The 22,183-nt window shown below is 53.8% G+C and overlaps 1 protein-coding gene across 1 annotated transcript in view; it reads right to left on the bottom strand.

Moving 5' to 3' along the window:
- Positions 1-691: 691 nt before the first annotated feature.
- The window catches only part of Hivep3 (HIVEP zinc finger 3), a 39,299-nt gene continuing 17,807 nt past the window's right edge, over positions 692-22,183 (bottom strand). Inside the window, exons 3-6 of the mRNA XM_059254882.1 lie at positions 14,715-14,890; positions 9,068-9,154; positions 4,655-5,586; positions 692-3,514 (exon numbers count right to left, since the gene is read on the bottom strand). Of these exons, the coding sequence (XP_059110865.1) occupies positions 2,744-3,514; positions 4,655-5,586; positions 9,068-9,154; positions 14,715-14,890 (1,966 nt within the window). The 3' untranslated portion in view covers positions 692-2,743. The remainder of the gene's footprint in view (positions 3,515-4,654; positions 5,587-9,067; positions 9,155-14,714; positions 14,891-22,183) is intronic.

Genomic DNA, 22,183 nt, shown 5'->3' with positions numbered 1-22,183 from the left:
TAACTGTGGGGACTCTTCATTCTGTGGTCAGACTGTGTCTGTCACTAGACTGCTGAGGAGAGAGGAGAGAGGAGAGGGGAGAGGGAGAGGGGAGAGGGGAGAGGGGAGAGGGGAGAGGAGAGAGGAGAGAGGAGAGAGGGGAGAGGGGAGAGAGGAGAGAGGGGAGGGGAGAGAGGAGAGAGGAGAGAGGAGAGGGGAGGAGAGGGGAGGAGAGGAGAGGGGAGGGGAGAGAGGAGAGAGGAGAGAGGAGAGAGGAGAGGGGAGGAGAGGGGAGGAGAGGAGAGGGGAGAGGGAGAGGGGAGAGGGGAGAGGGGAGAGGAGAGAGAGGAAAGAGGGGAGAGGGGAGAGGGGAGAGGGGAGAGGGGAGAGGGGAGAGAGGGGAGAGGGGAGAGGGGACAGGGGAGAGGGGAGAGGGGAGGAGAGGGGAGAGGGGAGAGGGGAGAGGGGAGAGGGGAGGAGAGGGGAGAGGGGAGAGGGGAGAGGGGAGGAGGGGAGGAGAGGGGAGAGGGGACAGGGGAGAGGGGAGAGGGGAGGAGAGGGGAGAGGGGAGAGGGGAGAGGAGAGAGGAGAGAGGGGAGAGGGGAGAGAGGAGAGAGGGGAGAGGGGAGGGGAGAGAGGAGAGAGGAGAGGGGAGGAGAGGGGAGGAGAGGAGAGGGGAGGGGAGGGGAGGGGAGGAGAGGAGGAGGAGGAGGAGGAGGAGAGGGAGCTGAGTCAGGAGAGTAATTTCCAGGAGATTTGGGGTGTAGACTGAAGTAGAGAGAGGTGATATCTCAAGGTCAGGAGCTAGCCTGTAGTCTGTGGCCAGGAGATCTTGCCTAGGAAGCCATCAAGCCTGGTTGAGACAATGCTCTTTGTCCAACTCCTCACCTCAGGCCTTAGTATCTGCAGTCTGTGGGGCCTGTGGGGCCTGTGGGTTAGGACTGAGGGGCCAAAGGGAGGAAAGCTGTGACCTCCAGCCTGGGCTGACCACCGCAGAGGCTTCTGCTCTCTTCCTCCCGGTGTCCCAGCCTGGACTTGACAGTTTCTCCTGGTGAGCAGACCTACAGCCGGCACGCATCTGAAGGCTGTCAGTCTGATACCCATGATACCCTGTGGCACAGCACACAGCACAGGAGGCCCTGCCCTACAGACTCTTACTTTTGAAGTACTGAGCCAGGCAGACAAAGAGGACGAATCAGGTGACTGGACTGGGCACTGGGCCTGTGACTGGCTGATTTGCTCATCCAGCAGGGACCATGCACAGATGGGCACAAACTGGAGAGAGGGAGGGAGAGGGGTGGCCCAGTATGGTGAGCCTTGTCTCTGTCTTCTCAGAGAACAGCTTCAGCAGTCCAGCCCTCCCATGAGCCTTCAGCCACATGCCCTGCCTGATGTTCAGGGATAGGCTTCTGCTTTGACTACAGTGACAGCAGTATCCAGCATGGCTGGAACATGCTTTATGATTTGGGGACAAGGCTGTCGGAGTGGCCTCCTCACCATGGTCCCTTTTCTCTATCCTTTGGAGAAAGTAAAGTAAATTTCTGTAAGGTCTTAGAAATAGATCCTGTGCCACAGAGGACTTGTTTTTTTGTTTTGTTTTGCATTCAACAGGCCAAGTTCTATATTTCAACATGGGATTTAAATTTTTGGTCATATTAATTTTTTTTTCAAAGCAGGTTTTTGCCTTGGGAACTGGAGAAAAATTCAAATGACTTGGGACAATTCAGAAATCTTCTCAGTCAAGAGAAGAGAATCTGAAGAGCCTGGAGAACGTACCAAACACCATCTTTGGTTGCTCTGTGTGCATCTATGTACTCATATGTAATCCAGCCAGGAAGGAAGTGCCACACTTTGTTCCTCAGGGACAGAGGTGAAACAGCATCCACACCCCAGGCTCAGAGCAGGCCCACACTAGGAATATCCCTAGTCTTGCTATGGTCCTTTCATCCCACAGGTATTTCTAAACACAGAGGAGCCAGTCTATGGCCAGGCTAGGAAGCAGAGACCTATAGGTGTGTAGGAGAAACCTGGGCTCCTGTATTAGCCCTGGGGGAAGGTGGAGTACAGAGAAGGTGAGGCCCATGGTCCACACTACATTTCCCTCATGCTATTATTCTGTACTGAGATGCTAGCAAACAAGTAGCTTTTTGTCCTGATTCTTGCAAAAAATAAAAGTTGCTGTTCTTAGCCGGGGCGGGTGGGGAGTGGTGGGGTTGGTGCCTGCCTGTATGGTGGTTTTCTGGCTCGGGGTTCTTGTCATTCTGCTGACAGACAGGAGTGGCCACTAGCTGGGTGTCTGCATGGAAATCGTAGGAATCTGTTTGTCTGCAGGACTGCTTGCCTTTGAGTTAAATTACCTTCTTTTCCTCCCCAGTTCTTCTTTCCCTCAGTGCACTGCAGCTTCTCACGGGCCTTGAGGTGGGGATGGCTGCCAGTGTGGAGTGTGGAGTAGAGGTGAAGAGGCCCCGCCTATAGCCTTGTCCCCAAAGCACAAACTAGTCACAGCCTCAAGCTCCTCATGGGTGGCTCTTTTCGTGGATGTGTGTGATTTGTGTTCTTTCTTTTCATCTCAAGCAGCGAAAGGTCTAGAAAAAGGCACAGGTAACTGCACAGGTGGAGCGACAGAACAGAGAGGGCTGAGCAGGAGCTGTGTGGACAGATGGACAGATGGGAGAGGACACCCATGGGAGCAAGGTGACTCCAGGAAGTTGGCTGGAAATGTCTGCTGTCGAACACTGGAAGCCAGATGAAGTGGCTGGAGAGGTTAAGTGCCGGGGGGGCCACTGTCTTTGGGCAGGAGTCGAGGTGTCCTGGGCTCCCCACTACCTAAGAGCTCAGGGGAGCCTTGACGGGTCCGGGGTTCCCCAGAGAGGTTCCTGCTCCGGGCTGGGAAGTGAGTGGAGGCCTCTGCCAGGCAGTCCATGGAACTGCTGCGGTCCAGTGGTGGGAAGCTAGAGGCCTTGCGGCTGGCCAACGGGTGTGGTAACTCCAAGAGGGCACTCCAGGATGGTGCTGCCTGGTGGCCCTGGGGCAGCTGTGGGGAGCAGGGGCTGTGTTCGCCCATGGGTTCTGCAGGGGCTTCAGCCCTCCGAGGTTCCCAGTCGGGAGGTCTTCCTGGGCCTCTGCCGGTCCTTTCCTCCTCCAGCTCTGAGGAGAGTGTAAACTTGGAGACCTTGGCCACAGGGGACACCGATGCTGACGGGCTCTCTGTGGGGCTCCGGCGGCTGCGCTCCTGGGCTTCTCGGGCCCCAGTTAGGTCACTGCCACCCCCTGAGAAGCCACTGACCCAGGCTGCACAGGCCCCTGGCAGCAGGGTGGGGTGGGCTCCTGGTCGGGCCTGTACCATCTGGATCCCACCAATCGGAATGAGGGGGCAGGGGGCGCGGCTCAGGTGCTGGGAGTGCAGAGGCAGGTGACTGAAGAGGTTCTCCTCACTTCGGCTAGGGAGGTGGCCGTGGAAGTCATGAGGGGCAGAGAATGGTCGGGGGAAGAGAGGAACAGGGCCAGCTGATGGACTTCGAGACTCAGTCTTCTGCTGGGGTCAGAAAATAAGACAGAGGGAGGCAAGGGTTACATGCTTGGCACGTTCGGAACTGGGGTCTAGAGTCATAGAGGGCAGGCAGGTCTGAGATCAGAGTAAGGTGGTGAGTGGGGCCAGAATCAGGACTCCCATCGCTGTGCTCAGGAGCTTCCCACAGGCATGTGGGTCCCACATCTGCAGGAGGGGGATCCTGGGTATGGGGGCTGTGTGGTCACCCTGGTCTACTTTGGCTCTTCTGCCTCCTCCTTGTGCCCCCCACCCCACCCCTTTTGGTTTTTCGAGACAAGATTTCTCTGTGTAGCCCTGGCTGTCCTGGAACTTGCTTTGTAGACCAGGCTGGCCTCGAACTCACTGAGATCTGCCTTCCTCTGCCTCCCAGGTGCTGGGATTAAAGGCGTGCGACACCACTGCCCGACTGCCTCCTCCCTTCTTAAAATGGTTTTGACCTAACTGCCCTGCGTGTGAATTCCCTTCCAAGGATCTCAAACTTCCACCACAGGAATTTTAATGGGACCTTCAAATTAACAAGAAAGATGTTCTCCTCGAAAGGATGCTGTGGGGTCAGGACAACACAGTGAAAGGAGTGTCAACAGGGACAGTGTCACACTGGAAGACGGCAGCCGTGGTGGCAGGGTGCTGTGGTACAGACACTGCGAGGTGTCGGTGTGGGGATAGTGTAGAAGACGGGATGTCACCACTGGGGGAGATGGGTAGCAGTGGTGTGGGAGGACACAGGGGACAGAGGCAATCTGCTCTTAGCCACCATGCTCACGGTTTCACAGGGACAGTGCGGACTGTGAAGTCCTTAAAGGAGACGGATGATTTTGCTAGAGCTCCACCATCTGCTCCAAGGACGCAGTGGACAGGGAAGGAATGGCTGAAGAAATTATACAAGTGTTTACACCCACATCCAAGGCATCATTGCTCACTAGGGCTAGAACCCAGAGCCCATGAGCTCCAGAGCCATGTTTGGGGTTTCTGAGGGTGCATGGAAGCACAATATTGGTTGGCACAGTGGGGACCCACGACATGTTTGCTACACAACCAGGAATGCTGGGCTAGCTCTGGATGTGACGTGTAGAGGGTATGAATGGGTTGCTCCCGACCCCCAGGAAGGCCATGTTGGGGACTCACCCATGCAGAGGTGCACATTTCAGGGCTTCTGCTGAGAAGTGTGTGAGGTAGAGGCACGGGCTGGAGGAGAGCCCGTGGAGCCGGCCCCAAGCCCAGGCTACACTTGCCCACTGAGGGGCTGCAGGGCCCAGCCAGGGCCCACTTCCCTGGCAGTACTGACTGTGGCGGTAACTCAGCCTGGCCCAGAGACCATCTCCTGGTGGGTGAATATCTGGGGGCGCCTGTGTCTGTGGCACTCTTGAGTCCAGGGGGCAGAGGTGCCCAAGGGGGCACTTCTCTTTCTATGGGGTGGGGAGTGAGAGGAGACAGCTCCAGTCTTGGAGACCCACAAAGACGAGGGCCCATGTCCCTTCCTGGGCCCATCTGGGGGTCAGGTGTGCTTGTGACTGAGGTCTGCGTTCCTCGGGCCGGTGAACATCGCTGGGGAGACGAGTCATTTTCGTTGAGTGAATGTTTGCGAGTGAGTGAGGGGCGGCTGCCTGTCTCTTTGCTTGGGGACCATGGCCTCCTAGGGGACATAGCCTTGGAACTCAGAGCTGAGCTCATGTCTGTTTCCACTGGGGCCAGTTCCAGCCAGGGAAGGCCTGGGGTACCCCGGCTAGGTGGGGAACAATTGCTGGCTGCCAAGCGTGTGACTTCTGAGATGGAGCTGCCTTGTGGGACCTCCTCAGAGGTGGTAACTGGAGGCTGAGGGCCCTGAATGGGTGAGGAGTCCTCCTGTAGTGTGGCTGGCGGGCAGAGTGGAGCTGCCTCTGAGGATGGCCTGGGCAGCTCATCCTGGCTCTCTTCTTCCTCCTCCTCCTCCTCCTCCTCCTCATCTTCATCCAGGTCTGAGTCGGAATCAGAATCCTCCAGGTCTGAAAACTGGTGCTCCTCCACAGCCTCGGAGCCCTCATGCCCCTCCGAGTCCTGGAGCAGGTCATCACTGGTTCCTGAGGGGAGAAAGGGGACTCAAGATTACAGCTGCTTCAGGTTAAGCCCGTTTTCACTGCCTGCCAACTAGGCATAATGCCACATGGCAGACGACCAAGTGACAGAGCAGGTAGAAGAATACTCTGTAAATAATAGTGTGCAATGACCTCACGCCTCAGTGTGCAAGTCCAGTTCTGAAGGTTTTACGTGGATTTATGTAGTTCATCTGAGTCCTGGGATCACTGGAGAGGTGCTGCTATTCTTACCTTCATGTTATGAGTAAGGAAACTGGGGTAAGGGGGGTTAAGAAACCTGTCCAAGTAAGGTAGAAATAGGGCTGCAACTTTACTGGAGCAAAAGAGATCATCTGCCTCCTTGTTTCTCAGTGTGGGTTCCACCATGGGCCAGTTATAACGCTGTACCTCAGTGTCTTCTTTCATCAAATGAATACAGGCCTGGTACACAGCAAGGGCCCAAATAATTGTAGCTCACTATGACCTCACTAATGACAGCATCTATCATTCTGGGATAGTGCATGCTGGCTGGACTAGAAGAGAAAGTCACAGTCAGTTAAAATGCAAACCAGATGCCAACATGACCAGGCTTGGCCTACACAGCAGCTTTGGGCAGATGGCAGAGTTTGGCCTCTGTGGGTAGCTGGGCTAGGCTGACCTCAGTCTGCAGGGCAGGACTCACCCCTGCCATTCCTGCCCCATGGAACACTCTGAATGCCAGCTTCCTGGTCTGGCATCTTATGGGGCCGTGGCTTCCACCAGCTGGGTTGAAGCCATGCCACTACTAACAATCTAGACTGAGACAGCTCTGAAATGGGCAGCCCTCTGCACTGTGGAGGACTACTTGGAGAGTTTGGGTTCTGTTGGCCCATCACTAGACTGCAGTGACATGACCAATATGGGCTGGTAACAGGTAGACTAATGTGTCCAGTGTGTCCACTAGCCCTATTAGTCACACACACCAGCACTGCATCTTCTCCTGTCCAGGAAAGGTAGACCCAGAACCCTGGGGTCCTGGCTTTGCCTCTTCACCATGCTCACAGAAGGGCAGCATCAGTGGTACTAATACCTCCGTGGACAGGTACCAAAGCGGATGATGTGAACATTCATTAGGACAGAGGCAGAAAATTGTAGGTAGGGCAGGAGATGCCAGGCAAAGGGAGGCCATGAAGCTGAAGGCAGGGCTTTGGGCAGCTGGAGGTAAAAAGATGAGACCTTGAAGGGAATGGGAGGAGACATACCAGATAGGGACGGGGGACAAGGCCTCACAATGGCTACAGGCCCTTATTTTCCTAACCTCAGACTTTGGCAGGAGCCCTGATCACAGCCCCCAGATTATATTCTGCCCTGCCCCTCACTCATACAGTGAAACCCAAGCACCGAGAAAGGTCATCATCCAGCTCTCCCCTTGGCTGGGTCAGAACTAGTGCTCAGTCCTATAGTTCAAAACGACTGTATGCTTCGAGAAGCAGATGTGGCCCGGGTTTGAATCCTTGCCCTACCATCTTCTTGCTGGGTGGTGATGGCTAGTGTATGTCTTTTGTGCTTGGCTTCTTCACTAGTACAATGGAGGGGGTAGACAACTTCGCTATCATCATCTGCTTCTCCCATCTCATAGGCAGGTGGCTGGGGTGGCACTGTTAGCATCGGTAGATGAAGGCTGAAGCAGGGACCTGACTGGGGATGGAGTCAGGGCCAGCATCTCCTGATGCCCATAGGACGGCCCCCAAAGCCTTCCTAGACTGAGGAGGAAGTAGAGGTCCAGCGGTACTATGCTCGTTCCTGAGCTGTGCGGGGATGATGGAAGCCCTCTCCAGGGCACACTACTTCAGGCACTCCACATCCAGGTTCCTGCAGGTATCTAAGGGTCTCCCCTGTCTGTTCACCCCTTCCTGATGCTCCACATGGAGCTTTTTTCTTTTTTCTTTTTTTTCTTTTTTTTTTTTTTGGCCACTGGAAGGCACTGGACAGAGCCTATGGCTGGGTGCAGTTTCTAAGACTGGCCACATGGTGGCAGTGGCTTACAACTTTCTCCCCACCAGCGCTGGAGCTGCTGGCAGCCTGGTACTTTCCAAGCTTTTTCTTGCTACCTGGGCTGTGTGTTTGGGATGCGCCAGTTCCTAATGCCAGTCTCTGGGTCTGCCTTGGTGCAGGACATAACAACTCCATACTTTTAGTCTCTTAGGTTACAAAGCTTGGCGTCATCCTGGTCCCTTTCCTCTCACCTCCTCTTAAGATTTAGCAGCAAGATCCATGGACTCAGCCTCTGATTGCATCTGGAATTGGACCACTTCTCACTGCACAGTGCTCACTCAGCCTGTGCTCACATGCCTTGCCTGGATCACATCCCTATACCCCTGCTGGAGTTCCCTGCACACAGCCAGAGGAGGTCAGAGGGCGTCTGCACGGCCCCCATCACATTCAAGGGTGGCGAACAGGTGGCAGCTGACTTGGTTCCCTGACTTTCCCGGCCCCAGGGCTGGGCTTTACTTTGTCCTTTTCTTGAAATGGGGCAAATCGAGTATCCACTGCGTGTTCCAGGGACCTCCACGAGACACCATCTGTAACCTGATGTGCACTTTGACAAGTGTGGGGACCGTGCGTGACAGTTTGTGAAGACAGTGCTTCAAGTTTATTGTTCTGAACACGGATTTAGTCAACGTCAAAGGAAACCTGATTTAAATCTTGTTCGACTGCTCCTCCCCGCTTAAAAAAAAAGTCAAAAGCACAACTCTCCTCCCTTCCCTTCTGCCCTTCTCTACTCCCCCTGCGCCCTCCTGTCACACTGAGTCCTGATCCTGACTTCAGGGAATCTGAAGTTAAGGGCTGTCACTTCTGGAGGACCTGCCCATCCATCTGCTGAAGCCCCTCTGGCCTCCCTCCTTACCCCTGCTTCCTGCCCCCCGTCCCCCGCCCGTCTGTAGTTCACCTCTGGTGCTGGAGGAAGGTAGCAACAGGCCTATGGGATCTAGCTTTGCCTTTCTCAGGGACACTCCCAGCTCCACAGTTCCATGTGTTACGCTCACGGCAGAAGAGGCACGAGGGTGGGTATGTGGCTTCTAGCTTCTAAGTGCCTGCAGAGCCCTCTAGGTTCCGCTAAGACAACTCAGGGCATATGTTTGTGCCTGCCACACAGTGGGTACTCAGTGTTGCCTGTAGTTACTCCGGAGCTCACATCCGGTCAGCGTTGCCTGAGCTCCCACTGATTCTGGCATTCTACTGGAATATTGGCTCATACTGAACTGCACAGTAGCCGGCGTGTGGCACTGGGGAGCATTTTATGAATTTAACATCTGCTTCCCAGTTGTTCAGCAAACTAGAGGCGGGAGGGAGGGAGGGAGGGAGGGAGGGAGGGAGGGAGGGAGGGAGGGAGAGGAAGGGGAACAGTAGTAGAAATGAAGGTGGCTGGAAATGGGGAAGGTCAGGGCCTGGGGGAGGGGGAGAGTTGGAAAATAGAGAGGAACCAAGAGAGAGGTTGGCACGCTACCTTCCTCGGCTTCCAGCTCCTCCAGCACCCCCGTCTCTTGGCACTTTTTGCTGTGGGCTTTCGACTTCATGTGCTTAGTCAGATTCCCTGGAAAGAAATGAGAACAGACTCAGGCCTGGTGTCAGGCAGGGGGCAGAGAGGGCTGGGCACACGGAGGCAACACACAGCTGTCAGGCCACAGCTCCTCAGACCAGTTTCAGGGGCTGGGCAGGGGCCAAGGCACCCTGTGCCCCAGTGTCCAGGCCAGACTATGCAGCCAGAATGCCTGCTGGAGGTAAAACACAGGGCTGGAGTGGGGAGGGCATGCAGCTGGGGGGCAGGGAGGGGGACGACAGTGAGAACCTGAGATGCCAGTTAAAACACAAACAAAAGAGAAATAAAAGACTACTCGAGTGCATTTTTTTCTTCTGCTCCTTCCTTAAGTTTGAGACCAGGAGCTGGTGGCACACTCAGATAAGGTAATTTGCAATTTATTTATTTACTTATCTATCTATCTATCTATCTATCTATCTATCTATCTATCTATCTATCTATTTAACGTGCACTGGTGTTTTGCCTGTATATACTCTGTGGGAGGGTGTCAAACCCCCTAGAACTAGAGTTACAAACAGTTATGAGCTGCCATGTGGGTGCTGGGAATTGAACCTGGGTCCTCTGGAAGAGCAGGCAGTGCTCTTAACTGCTGAGCCATTTCTCCAGCCCTGATAGTTTGCAGTCTTAAATGCTGGAATGACATGGGGTTCTTATGAATAAGAACTCGGTAGGTGGGGACTGAGAAGTCCTGGCTGAATATACTTCTAGGTCACCCAGAAGGCCAAACCTTAGGGTCTAGGCAGGGGAACCAGGGTGTGGTTATTTGTAGGAACAGTGAGGGGCGCAGGCAAGGGACATGGGTGCCACAGGCTCTGGGACCCAGGTTGGGATTTTCTTAGGAAAGTCCCCTTTTTGGGGCCAGGGCACAGTGCAGACAGAGGGCCAGCATGATTTGGGAATAGGCTGACCAAGGCTCTGGGAAGCCCTGAGGTGCTGCCCCAAGTGGTAGGCCTAGCCCCACAGGCCGAGGAGCTAGAGCTGCCACTCCGGGGGCCAGGGCACAGCAACAGCGCCAGGTTCCCCGTCGTGCACACACATCACGGGCTGCTGGGTGATGAGCTTTGTGGACAGCAGGTTCTGGGAGGAGAGACCAAGCTCCCTGTCCTGTCCCCAAAGAACACAGACAGACAACATGTGACGTTCCTTTGGGTTGTGCCCTAAGGGTTGTTGTATTTCCACAACACATGGCTGATCACATAGCACGTCAGCAGCTCCTGAATCAGGTACAATGTCTCACAGGCCTGAAGTTGCCAAGTTTGAATGGATGGACGGAGAGGGGGTGGAATCGGAAGATAACTAGAAATGAGTGCACAGAGGGACTAGGGGATGGATGAATGGACAGTGACTAGAGGAATGTGGAGAGGAAGACCAGGAGCATATGACTCATGGATGGGACACTGGATGGATCGATGAGCAGATGATAGATGGAGTAGATGAGTGTTATGAAGAAACAGAAATGGAAGAATGGGTGGAAGTTGGTCCGTAAAGAGATGGGAGGATGGACAGCCACATGGACAGAGGCATGGATGTCCACACACGGAAATGTATGGGAGGCCAGACAGTAGAAGAAAAGGAGGATGGGCAGCTGAATGGGTGGGCAGACAAACGGAGATGGGTAGACAAGACGATGCGTGAGAGGCGACATGAACAGGGACACTGTTGGATGAGTAGAGAGGGCTAATAGGAGGAGAGACGGACCGATGGCTGAACACGGGGAGAGCTCATAGCTCAACCATCACGGTTCGTCATCACTCAGAAGTTTCAGGTTTCGCTGAGGCTGCTGGGGAAGCTGAAGTGAGACTCCCCAGGTTGGGTGAACATGGTGGCCGGGACTAGAGAGGAGCGAGTTCCTTCCCCACTCATCATTCTTGTGGCTGCCCTGCCCAGCTTGGGCCTCCCTCCTGCAGCTGCGCAGATGCAATTCAGTCTCATGCCCTTCATGCTCACTGTCTGAGTGGAGCAGGCAGGAGGAAAGACAAGACAGCTGTGGACCAGAGACTGTCCTGAGGTTCCAGTCCTTGGGTCCCTTCTCTGAGTACCCTAGGTCATAGAGGACATGAGTGCTGCTCACACTGGTGTCATTTGTCATAGACATTCTGCCTGGAAAGTTTAGATTTCTATTCAGCCATCCTAGGCACAGAGTGTGGTGTTCATAGTCTCCCGAGAAAGGTACCCCAGAAGCAGAGTGGTGAATGGGCCTTCACAGACCATGTCATTCAACCCCACTAGGTTCACCCCCTCTGTTTCTGACCACTCTGGGCCCAGGTGCTGATGACATCATTGGGCAAGATTCCTGGCTGTCCTAGGTGCTGGCAGGGCTCCTGTAAACCAGTATGGTGAAGCAATTGGCCTGGAGCTGCAGTGCTGGCTAGTGTCAAGCCCTGGCTAGACTCAGGGCTTGAAGCACTCTGATCTGGCTGGCCTTGCAGTGGAAGAGTGGATCTAGGTAGTTTTGTAGCTGGATGGCCTGGTGGGTGGGGTAGGGTGGACCTGGGCTCTGTACTGCTAGCCATGTGCTTTTGAGCAAGCTTTTTCAATATTCCTCACCTTGTGGGGCCCCAGTTTCTGTAGCTGTAAAGTGACACCAACCTTGTGGGAACACTGGGGAGATCTTAAGACAAAGCATGTGAGAGCAGAGTCTGGCTGGCACAGAGCAGAACCACCTCCCATGACAATCTCTTTGATTTAATCTTGTGCCTGGGATGCAACCCAGGGCCTTGTGAATGGTAGGCAATCACTCTACCAGTGAGCCATGTCTCTAGCTTGGTCTCTGCCAGGCACTGTGCTGGATGAGGAGGGGGCCAATGATCACAGGATGCTCTCGCCCTTCAGCAGGGACTGCAGAGGCTCTCAGAAGAGGTGGGAGGGAGCCCACACTCCAAAGGCCCGTCTTTCCTCTGTCAACATCCTGCAGAGGCTGTAAGGAGGAGGCTTGCCCAGCTAAGGTTTTTCCAGTCAACCCAGGCCCCAAGGATAACCCCACCTGGCATCCTGGAGTGGAGGATGGGTGAGCGGCTGGGAGAGCAGGCTGTCTGGAAGAGGAGCTGATACCAGTAAGAGCAGAAGACAGTCACCTTGTCCCCTGGGCTGAACAAGGGCCTGCCCAGAGTTGCTGTTTCTGTCCCCTAGGCGATCCAAGCAAGGGCTGGTTCAAAGCTCAGCCACCCAGTGGCCTCTAGGAAGAATCTAAACAGAGGAAAGGGACCCTCCTGGGGCTAGCCTGCTACCTCTTCCTGTCTCACTCACCAAGACCCTCCTCAAGTAGTTACCAGAGGCCAAACTGCCACTTCAGTGTGTGACAGACACAAAGACGAGACACAAACAGGAAGACAGAGACAGACAGGAAGGGTCTCAGGATGCAGACTAGGGTGCGAGGTCCGCTAGGCCCAGCCTCGGTACCTATATATCCTGGCTGGAGGCACAACTCAAGAGCAAGACCTGGCTAAGAGGCAGACAGACAGATCCTGAGAGGAGAGGAGGGGCTCATATTATCAGAACTGACGGTGCACAGCTCCAAAGCCATGGCTCCATGGAAAGCCATGTGCTCCGGCCTCGTGCCCTCCCTTCACGCCTAAGGGAAGCTTCTCCCTAGTCTCATCTATTGTAACCACTGCCCCACTCTGTGCTGGGCATGAAGTGTGAGATTCCATGCTCAGAGTCACTTCTCCTGTCCCTGGCTCAGAGTTCCAGGTGAGGAGGACTTGGCTCGCTCCTGATCATTGGTCGAGAGCAAAGCCCAGCCTCCCTGAGGGATTCTCTGTACCTCTGATAATGTGAAGGCCATGGCCCTCAGACTCTGCCATCAGGACCCTCTGGATCTCTGGGGTGGCTCGGAGACAGAGAGATCCCGGGAAAGTTCCCAGAGGCCAAACTGTAGGTGGCTGGGTGTGGCTTCCAAGGAAGGCACCTCCTGGACATTGGAGGGTCCCTAAGGGCTCAAGCCATTCTCAGAGCTTCTAGAATGAGTGAGGCCAAGGGACTAAGTGGAAGCTACTCAGGGAACTGGGGTACATGGTAGGCATCCCAAGTGGGAAGCTTCCTCAGGGCTCTTCATGCTGAGGACAGTTCAGGTCCTTAGACACATCTGGAAGAGGAACTGCATTTGTTGGCCACTTAGAGGTTGCTTTGATCAATGGAGGGAGGAGGATGAGGGTCTTGTGACCTTGGGACGGGGCCTGAAGCATTTGTGGTCTCTTCTGGCCCAATCAAGAAGTTCTCCACTTTCTAAGTAAAAGACTTCCTTGTCAGTGATTCCCATTTCACTTCCACAAAACCCCGAAGAAGTGGGACTGGAGGTGTGGGACAGAGGGCCCACATGTGCTAAGCTGGCAGGGCTCCTGCCTGATTGTTTTCTCAGCACCCTTTGAGATGTTGTTTCTGAGGTGCTAAGAAAGAGGACCCAGAAAAGGAAGTGGAAGTGTAGGCGTCTCTGTCCAACTCCAAACCTCGATGGGAAACTGTGAGCTCAGCTCGAAGATGATAGTGGGAAGACCAAGGATGGCAGGGGTCAGCTAAGGGTTAAGGAAAGAGAAGTGGAACATGCCAGAAAGGAGGCCACTGAGGCAAGGAATATGACAAATAACCCCTGGCCTAGTACGGCAAGAGCAGAAGGTGCCAGGAAGCTAGAGGGCTCAGCTCCCTCCCGTCCACAGCTGCTGCTCTGCCTCTTGTGTTACCCAAGACAAGACAAGCTGAAAACCAAAGTCTCTGGAGTCCCCTGCGGCTCCTCCTCTAGTGAACTCAGAAGAGAAGACAGGGTCCTCATGTCCAAACACAGGAGTCTACAAAGTGCAAAAGGCAAAACCTGCCTAGGGTGCTGAGCACCCCAACTTCCTTGCGAGGCTTGCTGTCTTTCTCTGTGAGCAAGCTATAGGACCTCCCAGCAAGGGATGTGCCCCATCTAAGAACCTTATGAACCATGCTTGTCCCACCAGGGCCTGGAGACTGTAGCAGGCCCAGTTTACCATCACCCATCATAGCTCTCTGAGATGCATGCCCTCCACAACCAGTCCGTTCCTCTCACAGATGATGGCCAGACCCCATCCTGACTCTGCTGTGGGGCACGGCTGGAAGCTGAAGTGACAGACCTTCAGGATGGGGGGTGAGGGTAAGTTGCAGCTGGGCCCTAGGCTGGATGCTGCAGAGAAGCCGGGTGGATCAGAGAATGCTAGGTGTGGCGAGAAGTGGAGAAAGGTGAACACGCAAGTATGTTGTGTGGCTCCAAGTGGAATGGATCACCAGTGCGAGAGTGACTGTGACGAGTATGCATGCCAGAGGTCGTCAGATCCATGGAAGGCATGCAAAGGAAGGGTGATGATCTACGGAAAACCACCAAGTGTGGGCTAGATGCTGCAGAGGATGGGCAGCAGCTTGTGTGCGGGGGTCCAGGTCTTGCCTGTGGCAGCTGTGGGCATCACTGACCAGTCTGGAGCTGCTGCTCTGCTGTGGGTACCAAGTGGAGTGGGAGGTCAGGATGTGGGGGTACTCCAGGCCCCCAGGCAGAGGGCTCTGTGCTGCCGTGGGCAGGGCGGTGCCCCAACTGACTGTCTCTTACCTTTGGTTTTAAAAGCAAAGTGACAGTGCTCGCACACATAGGGCCGGACGTCAGTGTGGGTGCGGATGTGTTTCTTCAGCATGCTGGGTTTCTTGCAGCGAATTCCACACTCCTCACAAACATATTTCCCTCGGCCGCGGCCTCGAACATATATATACTCTTCATTTGATTTGTACCTGTGAGCAACAGGTGTCATGTAAAGGAAAAAAAAAAAGGCGAAGAGGCTGAGTCCCACCTCAGAAGACGAGTGAGTGGGCTCCCTAGCTGCATCCAGCCAGGTGTGGACACCGGGAGAGGAGGATGAGGAACAGAGGACTACAGAGCTGAATGGGCTCGGGTGCCCTGAGGATCCACCACGGACCCCTGCAGCCCAGGGTCACATAGGTGGGATGGTGTCCTCCCTTTCCCCAGAGCCACAGGCGCCAATTTTTCCTGGCAAGAAAGCAAAGGACGCCAAAGTTGCAGATTCCTTGCTGGCTGCCTCCCCACAGCCGCCTGCTGCCGTGGCTCAGCCACAGAGAACAGCCACTGGAGGCCACCAGAGCCACACAGAGAGAAAAACTCATAAAGTAACAGCCGCTGCTATTCATCAAGCCTGAGTTAAGTCATCATTGCCTCACAAGGAAGAGCTGAATCGGCTCAGAGAGGGTGAGATACCCACTGGAGCACCTGGTCAGAAAGGCTGAATCAGAATCTGAACGTCCCCACACCAAGCTGCCCATCTGCCCACAAGGGGCAACGAAAGAGAAGGCAGCTGATCAGGAAGCCACCCAGACTCTTCTACGAGGCAGGTACAGGGGCCACCACTGTTTTCCTGGGTACAGACTGTGAGCCAGGGCCTCTGAGCTCTCTTCCTCATCCCATTTAGCTAAGCTGCAAGTTACACGGGACCTAGATTACTCCCAGCAGGTCAGGGAGGGGTCACCAGCTCGCCACTTGCTCTTGAGCAAGCAGCCCACTTGCTCAGGCTGCAGATGCCCCAGACCCCAAGTCAGAATGCTATTTCCTCACTGAGAAAGATGCCCACAAGTGCCCCAGAGACAGCCAGGTGGCCAGCTTTGTGGGCAAAAGCTTTCTGTGTGCAGGTGTCCGGGTGAGATAGAGAAGCTGTGAGGAATAGCAAAAGGGATGGCTCTGGAAGACCCAGGAGGTAAGCTCCTGACTCAGAAACCGTGGACCGCTATAAGACATCGGCAGGAGGGAACATGTCTCCTCAGTGTCCTCAACAAGAATTGCCCATCATCTGTCCTCCCTGGAGAGGGGCACGTGGATGCAGAGATGACACAATCTAAGACTCCAGACTGCTCAACTGGCAGCTCAGGGCTAAGAGATGTGACAAGGATGGACTCGGGAGAGGGCCTCTTAATAGGGAGCTACAGGAAGCAGTGGGAAGCTCTTCTCATGTTCCATGCCTACACACCCACAACCACACACTCCTCACACACCCACAGCCACACTCACACCTCACCAAACAACCACACACTCCTCACACACCCACAGCCACACTCACACCTCACCAAACAACCACAAATCCCTCATATACCCACAGACACACTCACATCTCACCAAACCACCACACACTCCTCACACATCCACAGCCACACTCACATCTCACACCCACAACCACACACTCCCAAACCCCCATAGTCACCTCCATACCCTTACAGCCAGGATCACATACTGCTCACCCTCGGTCACATTCACACCCTCATACCCACAATCACACATCCCAAATACCCACACTCACTCACGCTCACACATACCTCACCCCCAGTCACCCTTACACTCTCACACCAACAGCTACACAGCCCTCACCCTTAGTCACACCCTCACACCAACCATCACACACCCTCCACCTTCAGTCACCCTTACACTCTCATACCCACGGTCAAACACTGTTCAAGCACACTCACACCTCCACTCTCCCACCCCCACCCCACAATCACACTCCACATATATATCCTGTGTTCAAAAGAAAGAACAGCAGGCCATGGGGGGCAGTGAAGGACACCCAGAGTACCCTGTGTACAATGTAGGGGTTGGCCTTCATTTTCACGTTTTCCTTGTGTCCCTGGGACCTAGTCTCCAGGGGAATCAAGCTGAGACAGGTACCTTTCCCAGGGGTGAGGATGACTGTGTGCTGTAGGCTCTCTGTCACCTGCCACCAGCCTCTGATTGGCTCTTCTCAGTGGGTCCATGACACTCACCACCCTTCCATGTCACACTGCTGCTCCCCACAGAGCCTTACAGCCATTCTGGTCTCCTCCTATGTGAGTTTTACTCTGCTCATGGCATCTCAGCGGTGGCTCTACGTGTCAGTCCATCTCAACCCCTGGTCCCTTCACGTCTTCCTCCGCATCACATTAAAGACATACAGTCTTCGTAGAGAGAGGTTTTCAAAGGGGATTCTTACACCACCTGGTCACGCACTGTAGGAGTCGGGCGCCATCTACTGGGCAGCACGTGGAGAGAGAGCCAGGGCTAGGAGTGGCTGGGAAGGATGGTGGGAGGCAGAAGGGAGGATTCTCAGCAAGGACGCGGAAGAGATGTTAAAGGGTGTGGGAAGCTGGAGACCAGCCAGGTGGTACAGGCTGCACCACCACCACTGGCCAGCTGAAAGAGTCCAGACCTGCTTGAAGTTATGTTACAGGTAAACAAAATCTCAACAAGAGGCAACCATCCTGTGCTGTGGGGACGGTGGAGACTTGGGGAGGCACTAAGACAGGAAATACAGGGTATTCTGGGTGTGGACTCTACAGTCCTTGTGATGTCTATATAGAGGAGGGGTCAGAATGAGGGATAAACAGACATCTGAAGTTTCCACTTGCCTTGTTCTTGAGACCATTCACAGGCTGGGAGTGAGGCAATGAAGGCTTTCATATTCATCCATCCATCCATCCATCCATCCGTCCGTCCATCCATCCATCCAACCATCCATCCATCCATCCATCCATCCATCCATCCATCCATCCATCCATCCATCTATCCAGCCAGCCAACCAACCAACCATCCATCCATCCATCCATCCATCCATCCATCCATCCATCCAACCATCCAACCAACCAACCATCCATCCATCCATCCATCCATCCATCCATCCATCCATCCATCCATCCAACCAACCAACCAACCATCCAACCAACCAACCATCCATCCATCCATCCATCCATCCATCCATCCATCTATCTATCTATCTATCTATCTATCTATCTATCTATCTATCTACTTATTTTCAAGACAAGGTTTCTCTGTGTAATAGTCCTGGCTGTCCTAGAACTCGCTCTGTAGACCAGGCTAACCTCAAACTCATAGAGATCTGCCTGCCTCTTCCTCCTGAGTGCTGGAATTAAAGGCGTGCGCCACCACTGCCTGGCGGAGGGCCTTCATTTTAATAAGACACGGGTGAGAAAGATATGCAGACCTAGCTAGCACACGGCTGGGACCTATGGATGCACAATCTGTAGGTTTGTGAAGAGGAAGGTGACCAGGCCAAAGGATGGAAATCCACTCAAGAGTGCTGCCATAGGAAGAGGCCTGGGAGGCCCCAGGGAAGGGTGTGCAGAAACAATGCCGGTTTAACCTGCCTCAAGCGGAGCAAGGCCAGAGCAATAGGGGCTGAGGACAGGCCTAAGGTGTGGAAGCCCACGGAAGATGGTTCAGAAAGGGGCAGGGAGGGCCTGAGGATAGTCACTGAGGGGTTTTGAAGAGGCAACCTTGGTTGAACACAGAGACCCCGTGACTTGCCAGCTCTTTGAAGGCTGAGACCGTGGCTCGGTTAGCTTTGTGGAACCACTCTCTGTCAATGCGGGCCAGTCTTTCCTCTGCCTGAACCCAGCACCCACCCTGTTTAGGTCAGCTCCCTCCTACCAGTCACCCATGTTCACTGGAGCAGTCCCAGAGTCTTGCGGGGGACCACCTGGTGCCCGCAAGTGCTCAGAAAAGGCTCACAAGCTACAGGTCAGAACAACTGCCAGCACCTCTGTTCAAGCATGCTAGGGTCAGACTCAGCACTGATTTTCCCACCCCACGAGCCCTCAAACACAGGTTTCATCTAATGCTGAAGGCTCCTCCACCATGCACAAGGTCGAATGAACGTGCCTATGCTTTTTTTGGTTAGTTCTTTTAAACTGAATTTTCAGTTAGCATACAAAGTAATGAGCATCAGCATGACATTTTCATACTTACGCATTATACTTTGTTCCCTCTCCCCCATATACCCTGTCCTTCTGTCCCTGCTCTGGCCGGTTCCTTTCCTCCCAACAAACAGTGCCCTTTTATGTTTTCTGTCTTAACTATATAGGCCAGGCTAGCCCCAAGCCTTCAGTCCTAACTGTTTATAAGCATGCACTGCCATGCCCAGATGCTTCCACTTTCTAATGAGAATGAAAATGAGATAGGGTAGAGGCCAGAAGGACTTGGGTCTAACCTCTGGCTTTTACTAGAACTTGCTGGGTGACCATAGGCAGATCACCTCTCCTTCCTCAGGACCAGTCAATCTTTGTTCCTTGGGAATATGAAGCCCTTTATAGGCTGGATATTATCCACCCTCCTCCCTCCCAGCCCCCAGTCCTTTTACTCTGGTACAGAAAAGACAACCAAGGCCCAAGAGCTTAACTGACATGGTCAAGATGACCCAGTGATGATCTTCTCCCTAGCACCCAGCTGCCACAAAGACCCGCTGCCCACTCTCGGATGGTACTGAATGTAGTTTCCCCGGTGGCTCAGGACCTGCTATGCTGCAGACAGGGAAGAACAACATTGCTGTCCACCCAGCCTTTCCTGAAACTCTAGCTTGGGCTGGAACATCTGGCTATCGGCGGCTGCAGAAAGCCAGGGCTGGAAAGCAGAGAAGCAAGGGGAACCCTGGAGTGTGGACCTGCCTCCCAGCTGCTGGCCACCCCCTCCTCTACTGGATACTTTCCCTTGGAGGCCCAAGACACAGGCTTCCCTTTACAAAGGGGATGAGTGGCTGACCCTCTCTCTGTTAGGTGACTGCAAGACAGTCTACTGCTGGCAGACCTGGTGTAGGTGACTTATGACTCTGGGGACCCAAGTAGCCTCTCTAAACCCTACTGTCCACCTGTCTGCTGCAGTCTGGACAAGCCAGAGTGTTAGCTCTTAAGGAAAAAGGGACAACTCTAGGAATTTTGAATATGTTATCTGTCTTAAGACCAGACACTCTGACTTTCTGAGATCCGGGGATGAGGGCTGTTAAGAGCAGGCTCCGCTCTGGAGGCCCCAAGCCCTCCTAGGGTGGGAAATAGCTCTCTTGTCCTTCAGTCTGGAGCTGGGTAATAATAGGTGGGTGGTGTGTGTGCGTGTGTGTTTGTGTGTGTGTGCAGCTGCCAAGCACTTCCTGGGCAGCTGTTTTCTACTTCCCCTGTAGCTCTGAGCCTGGAGACTCCAAAGCAAAGACAGCTTCCCAGGCAGCCGCTAGCCAGGAGGACTTCATTCCGCTAATCAAAGTGGGTGAGAAACAGTGAAGCTGTCATCGTGCTCAATGCCACGAGGCAGCTGTGAGTGGAGAAGGAAGGACCGAGAGCCAGCTCTGACCTTGCTGCTATGACATATGACACAATAGCTCTTAGACTGAGGTCCCCTCCTGCACTTGGCTGGTGACAATGAACCACTTGTCTGGACAACCAGTGCATGTGACACCTTGGGTTGTGGCTCTAGACTCTCTGGAGGGGTTTCCAAGCCCTGAAACTTCCACTAAGCTGACAGGTGTTTGGCACAAAGCCCAGAGGAGGCATACATCCTCCTTCCTCGGGTTCCAGAAGAGGGGTGCGGTGGGAATGTGATGGCATGTCAGGATGAGGTGACCTTCTCATCAGGCTCTGCACATGACAAAGATGCAGCAACCACACGGCACTGTCACAAATCCTGTCCTCCCCACCTCACCAGCCAGGAAGACAGATAGGCGGGAACTATGACCATGAACCAACGGGCTGTTGGCAGATAAGCTGTCCAAACCATCACAGAGCTGTCAAATGGATGCGTATTTCCTCATGTGGCCTATAATCATTCCAAAGACCAAGTGGAGGGTGGGCTGTGCTCAGGATCAAGCACAGCAGGGGTGGGGGAGGTGCACAGAGAGGAGGAAAGGGAAGGAGGGAGGACTGTGAGAAACGGAAGGCATGGCTTGTGCTTTCTCTGAAGGGTCAGGGGCTGCTGCCATCCTGCCAAAGGTGGCATGAGAAAACCACAAATCCAGAATGAAGAAAAACAACAACTAAAAATATCAGCAAACTCATATAGCTTTTACTGGGTGCCAACCACTATTTTGAAGAGCTCAGATGTTACCTCATTCAGATCACATGGCACCCCAATGAGCTGGGGGCTCTACCAACTCCCATTTACACAGAGAAGAGAAGTTACTGAGTGGCTAGTAGAGCTAGAATTTGAACCCAGGTCACCTGTCTACACAGTTCAGGAGCTTAAGGGCTGTGTAATCATGTCTTAAAAAAAACTGTGTAAGACAAATAAAATTCAAGGAGACAGAGACCCAACCTAGAGCTAAGCTAGCTTGAGGTAATTTCCCCAAGGCCAAGCAGCTGAGTAGTTGAGGGTACATCTAACCTTTCAAGCTCATGGCTTTTCTCTCTGCTGAGCTATGTCACTCTCTTGAATAAGGGGATGGATGTCATGGCCTCTAGGCTACCTTCTGAAGCAGAGATGCTCCCAGGCTACATTGTACTTGTGTTGTTGACTTTTCCACACACCATTCAGGTTTCATCGTAAAGCTCTTGCTTCTCTTCCAATTTTGGATACATAAAGGCTTTTCGGTTCCCTAATTTTATTATGACCTTTTGGAAAGTCTGGTAACTTGTGTACGGTCACATCGAGCAGGAAGATGTGACTGAAGACAAGTACACAGGGTGTCTCAGGAACCGAGGGCAGCCTTTTCTGTGAAGTGAAGTTCAGGGCCAGTGCCCAGCAGCCAGCATGCTTAGGGAGCTGCAGCCACAGTGAACTGGTTGACCCCAGGGAAGCTCAAAAAGGAAAGGTGTCTGGAGGGGAGGAGCAGGTGTCTGTTAAAGCTGAGCTATGTGTCTGTTAAAAATATTCAGCAGCCAACTTAGCCCTTGATGAGGTTTTAAAGGTTTGAGAGTGGAATGTCTGAGCTCTGGGGCCAGTGGGGTGTTCACATCAGATCTGGAAACATCTCAGGTTCCTCTCTGATCAGGATTCTGAAGAAGTGACAGCATGTCTTGATGTCCTCCCAGGTGGGGGTTTCTGAAGAAGTGACAGCATGTCTTGATGTCCTCCCAGGTGGGGCTTATTGAATGTGCCAACCAGCCTTAGTCCTGCTGGGCTAGGACTTCCATCAGCCGGCAGAGGACTCTAGTCTGTACACCTAAGTTAGCTTTCCATAGAGTGCCAGCAGTCCTAGACTGAGTCTGGGACTGGTGAAAAGCTACAGGACTCTGACCTTGACCTCAAGGTATCTACAAGGCACAAAACAAAAT

Source organism: Peromyscus eremicus, chromosome 2, assembly GCF_949786415.1.
Source record: "Peromyscus eremicus chromosome 2, PerEre_H2_v1, whole genome shotgun sequence".
In the NCBI taxonomy this organism is placed as follows: Eukaryota; Metazoa; Chordata; class Mammalia; order Rodentia; family Cricetidae; genus Peromyscus; species Peromyscus eremicus.
This window is presented reverse-complemented; position numbering and strand designations above follow the sequence as displayed.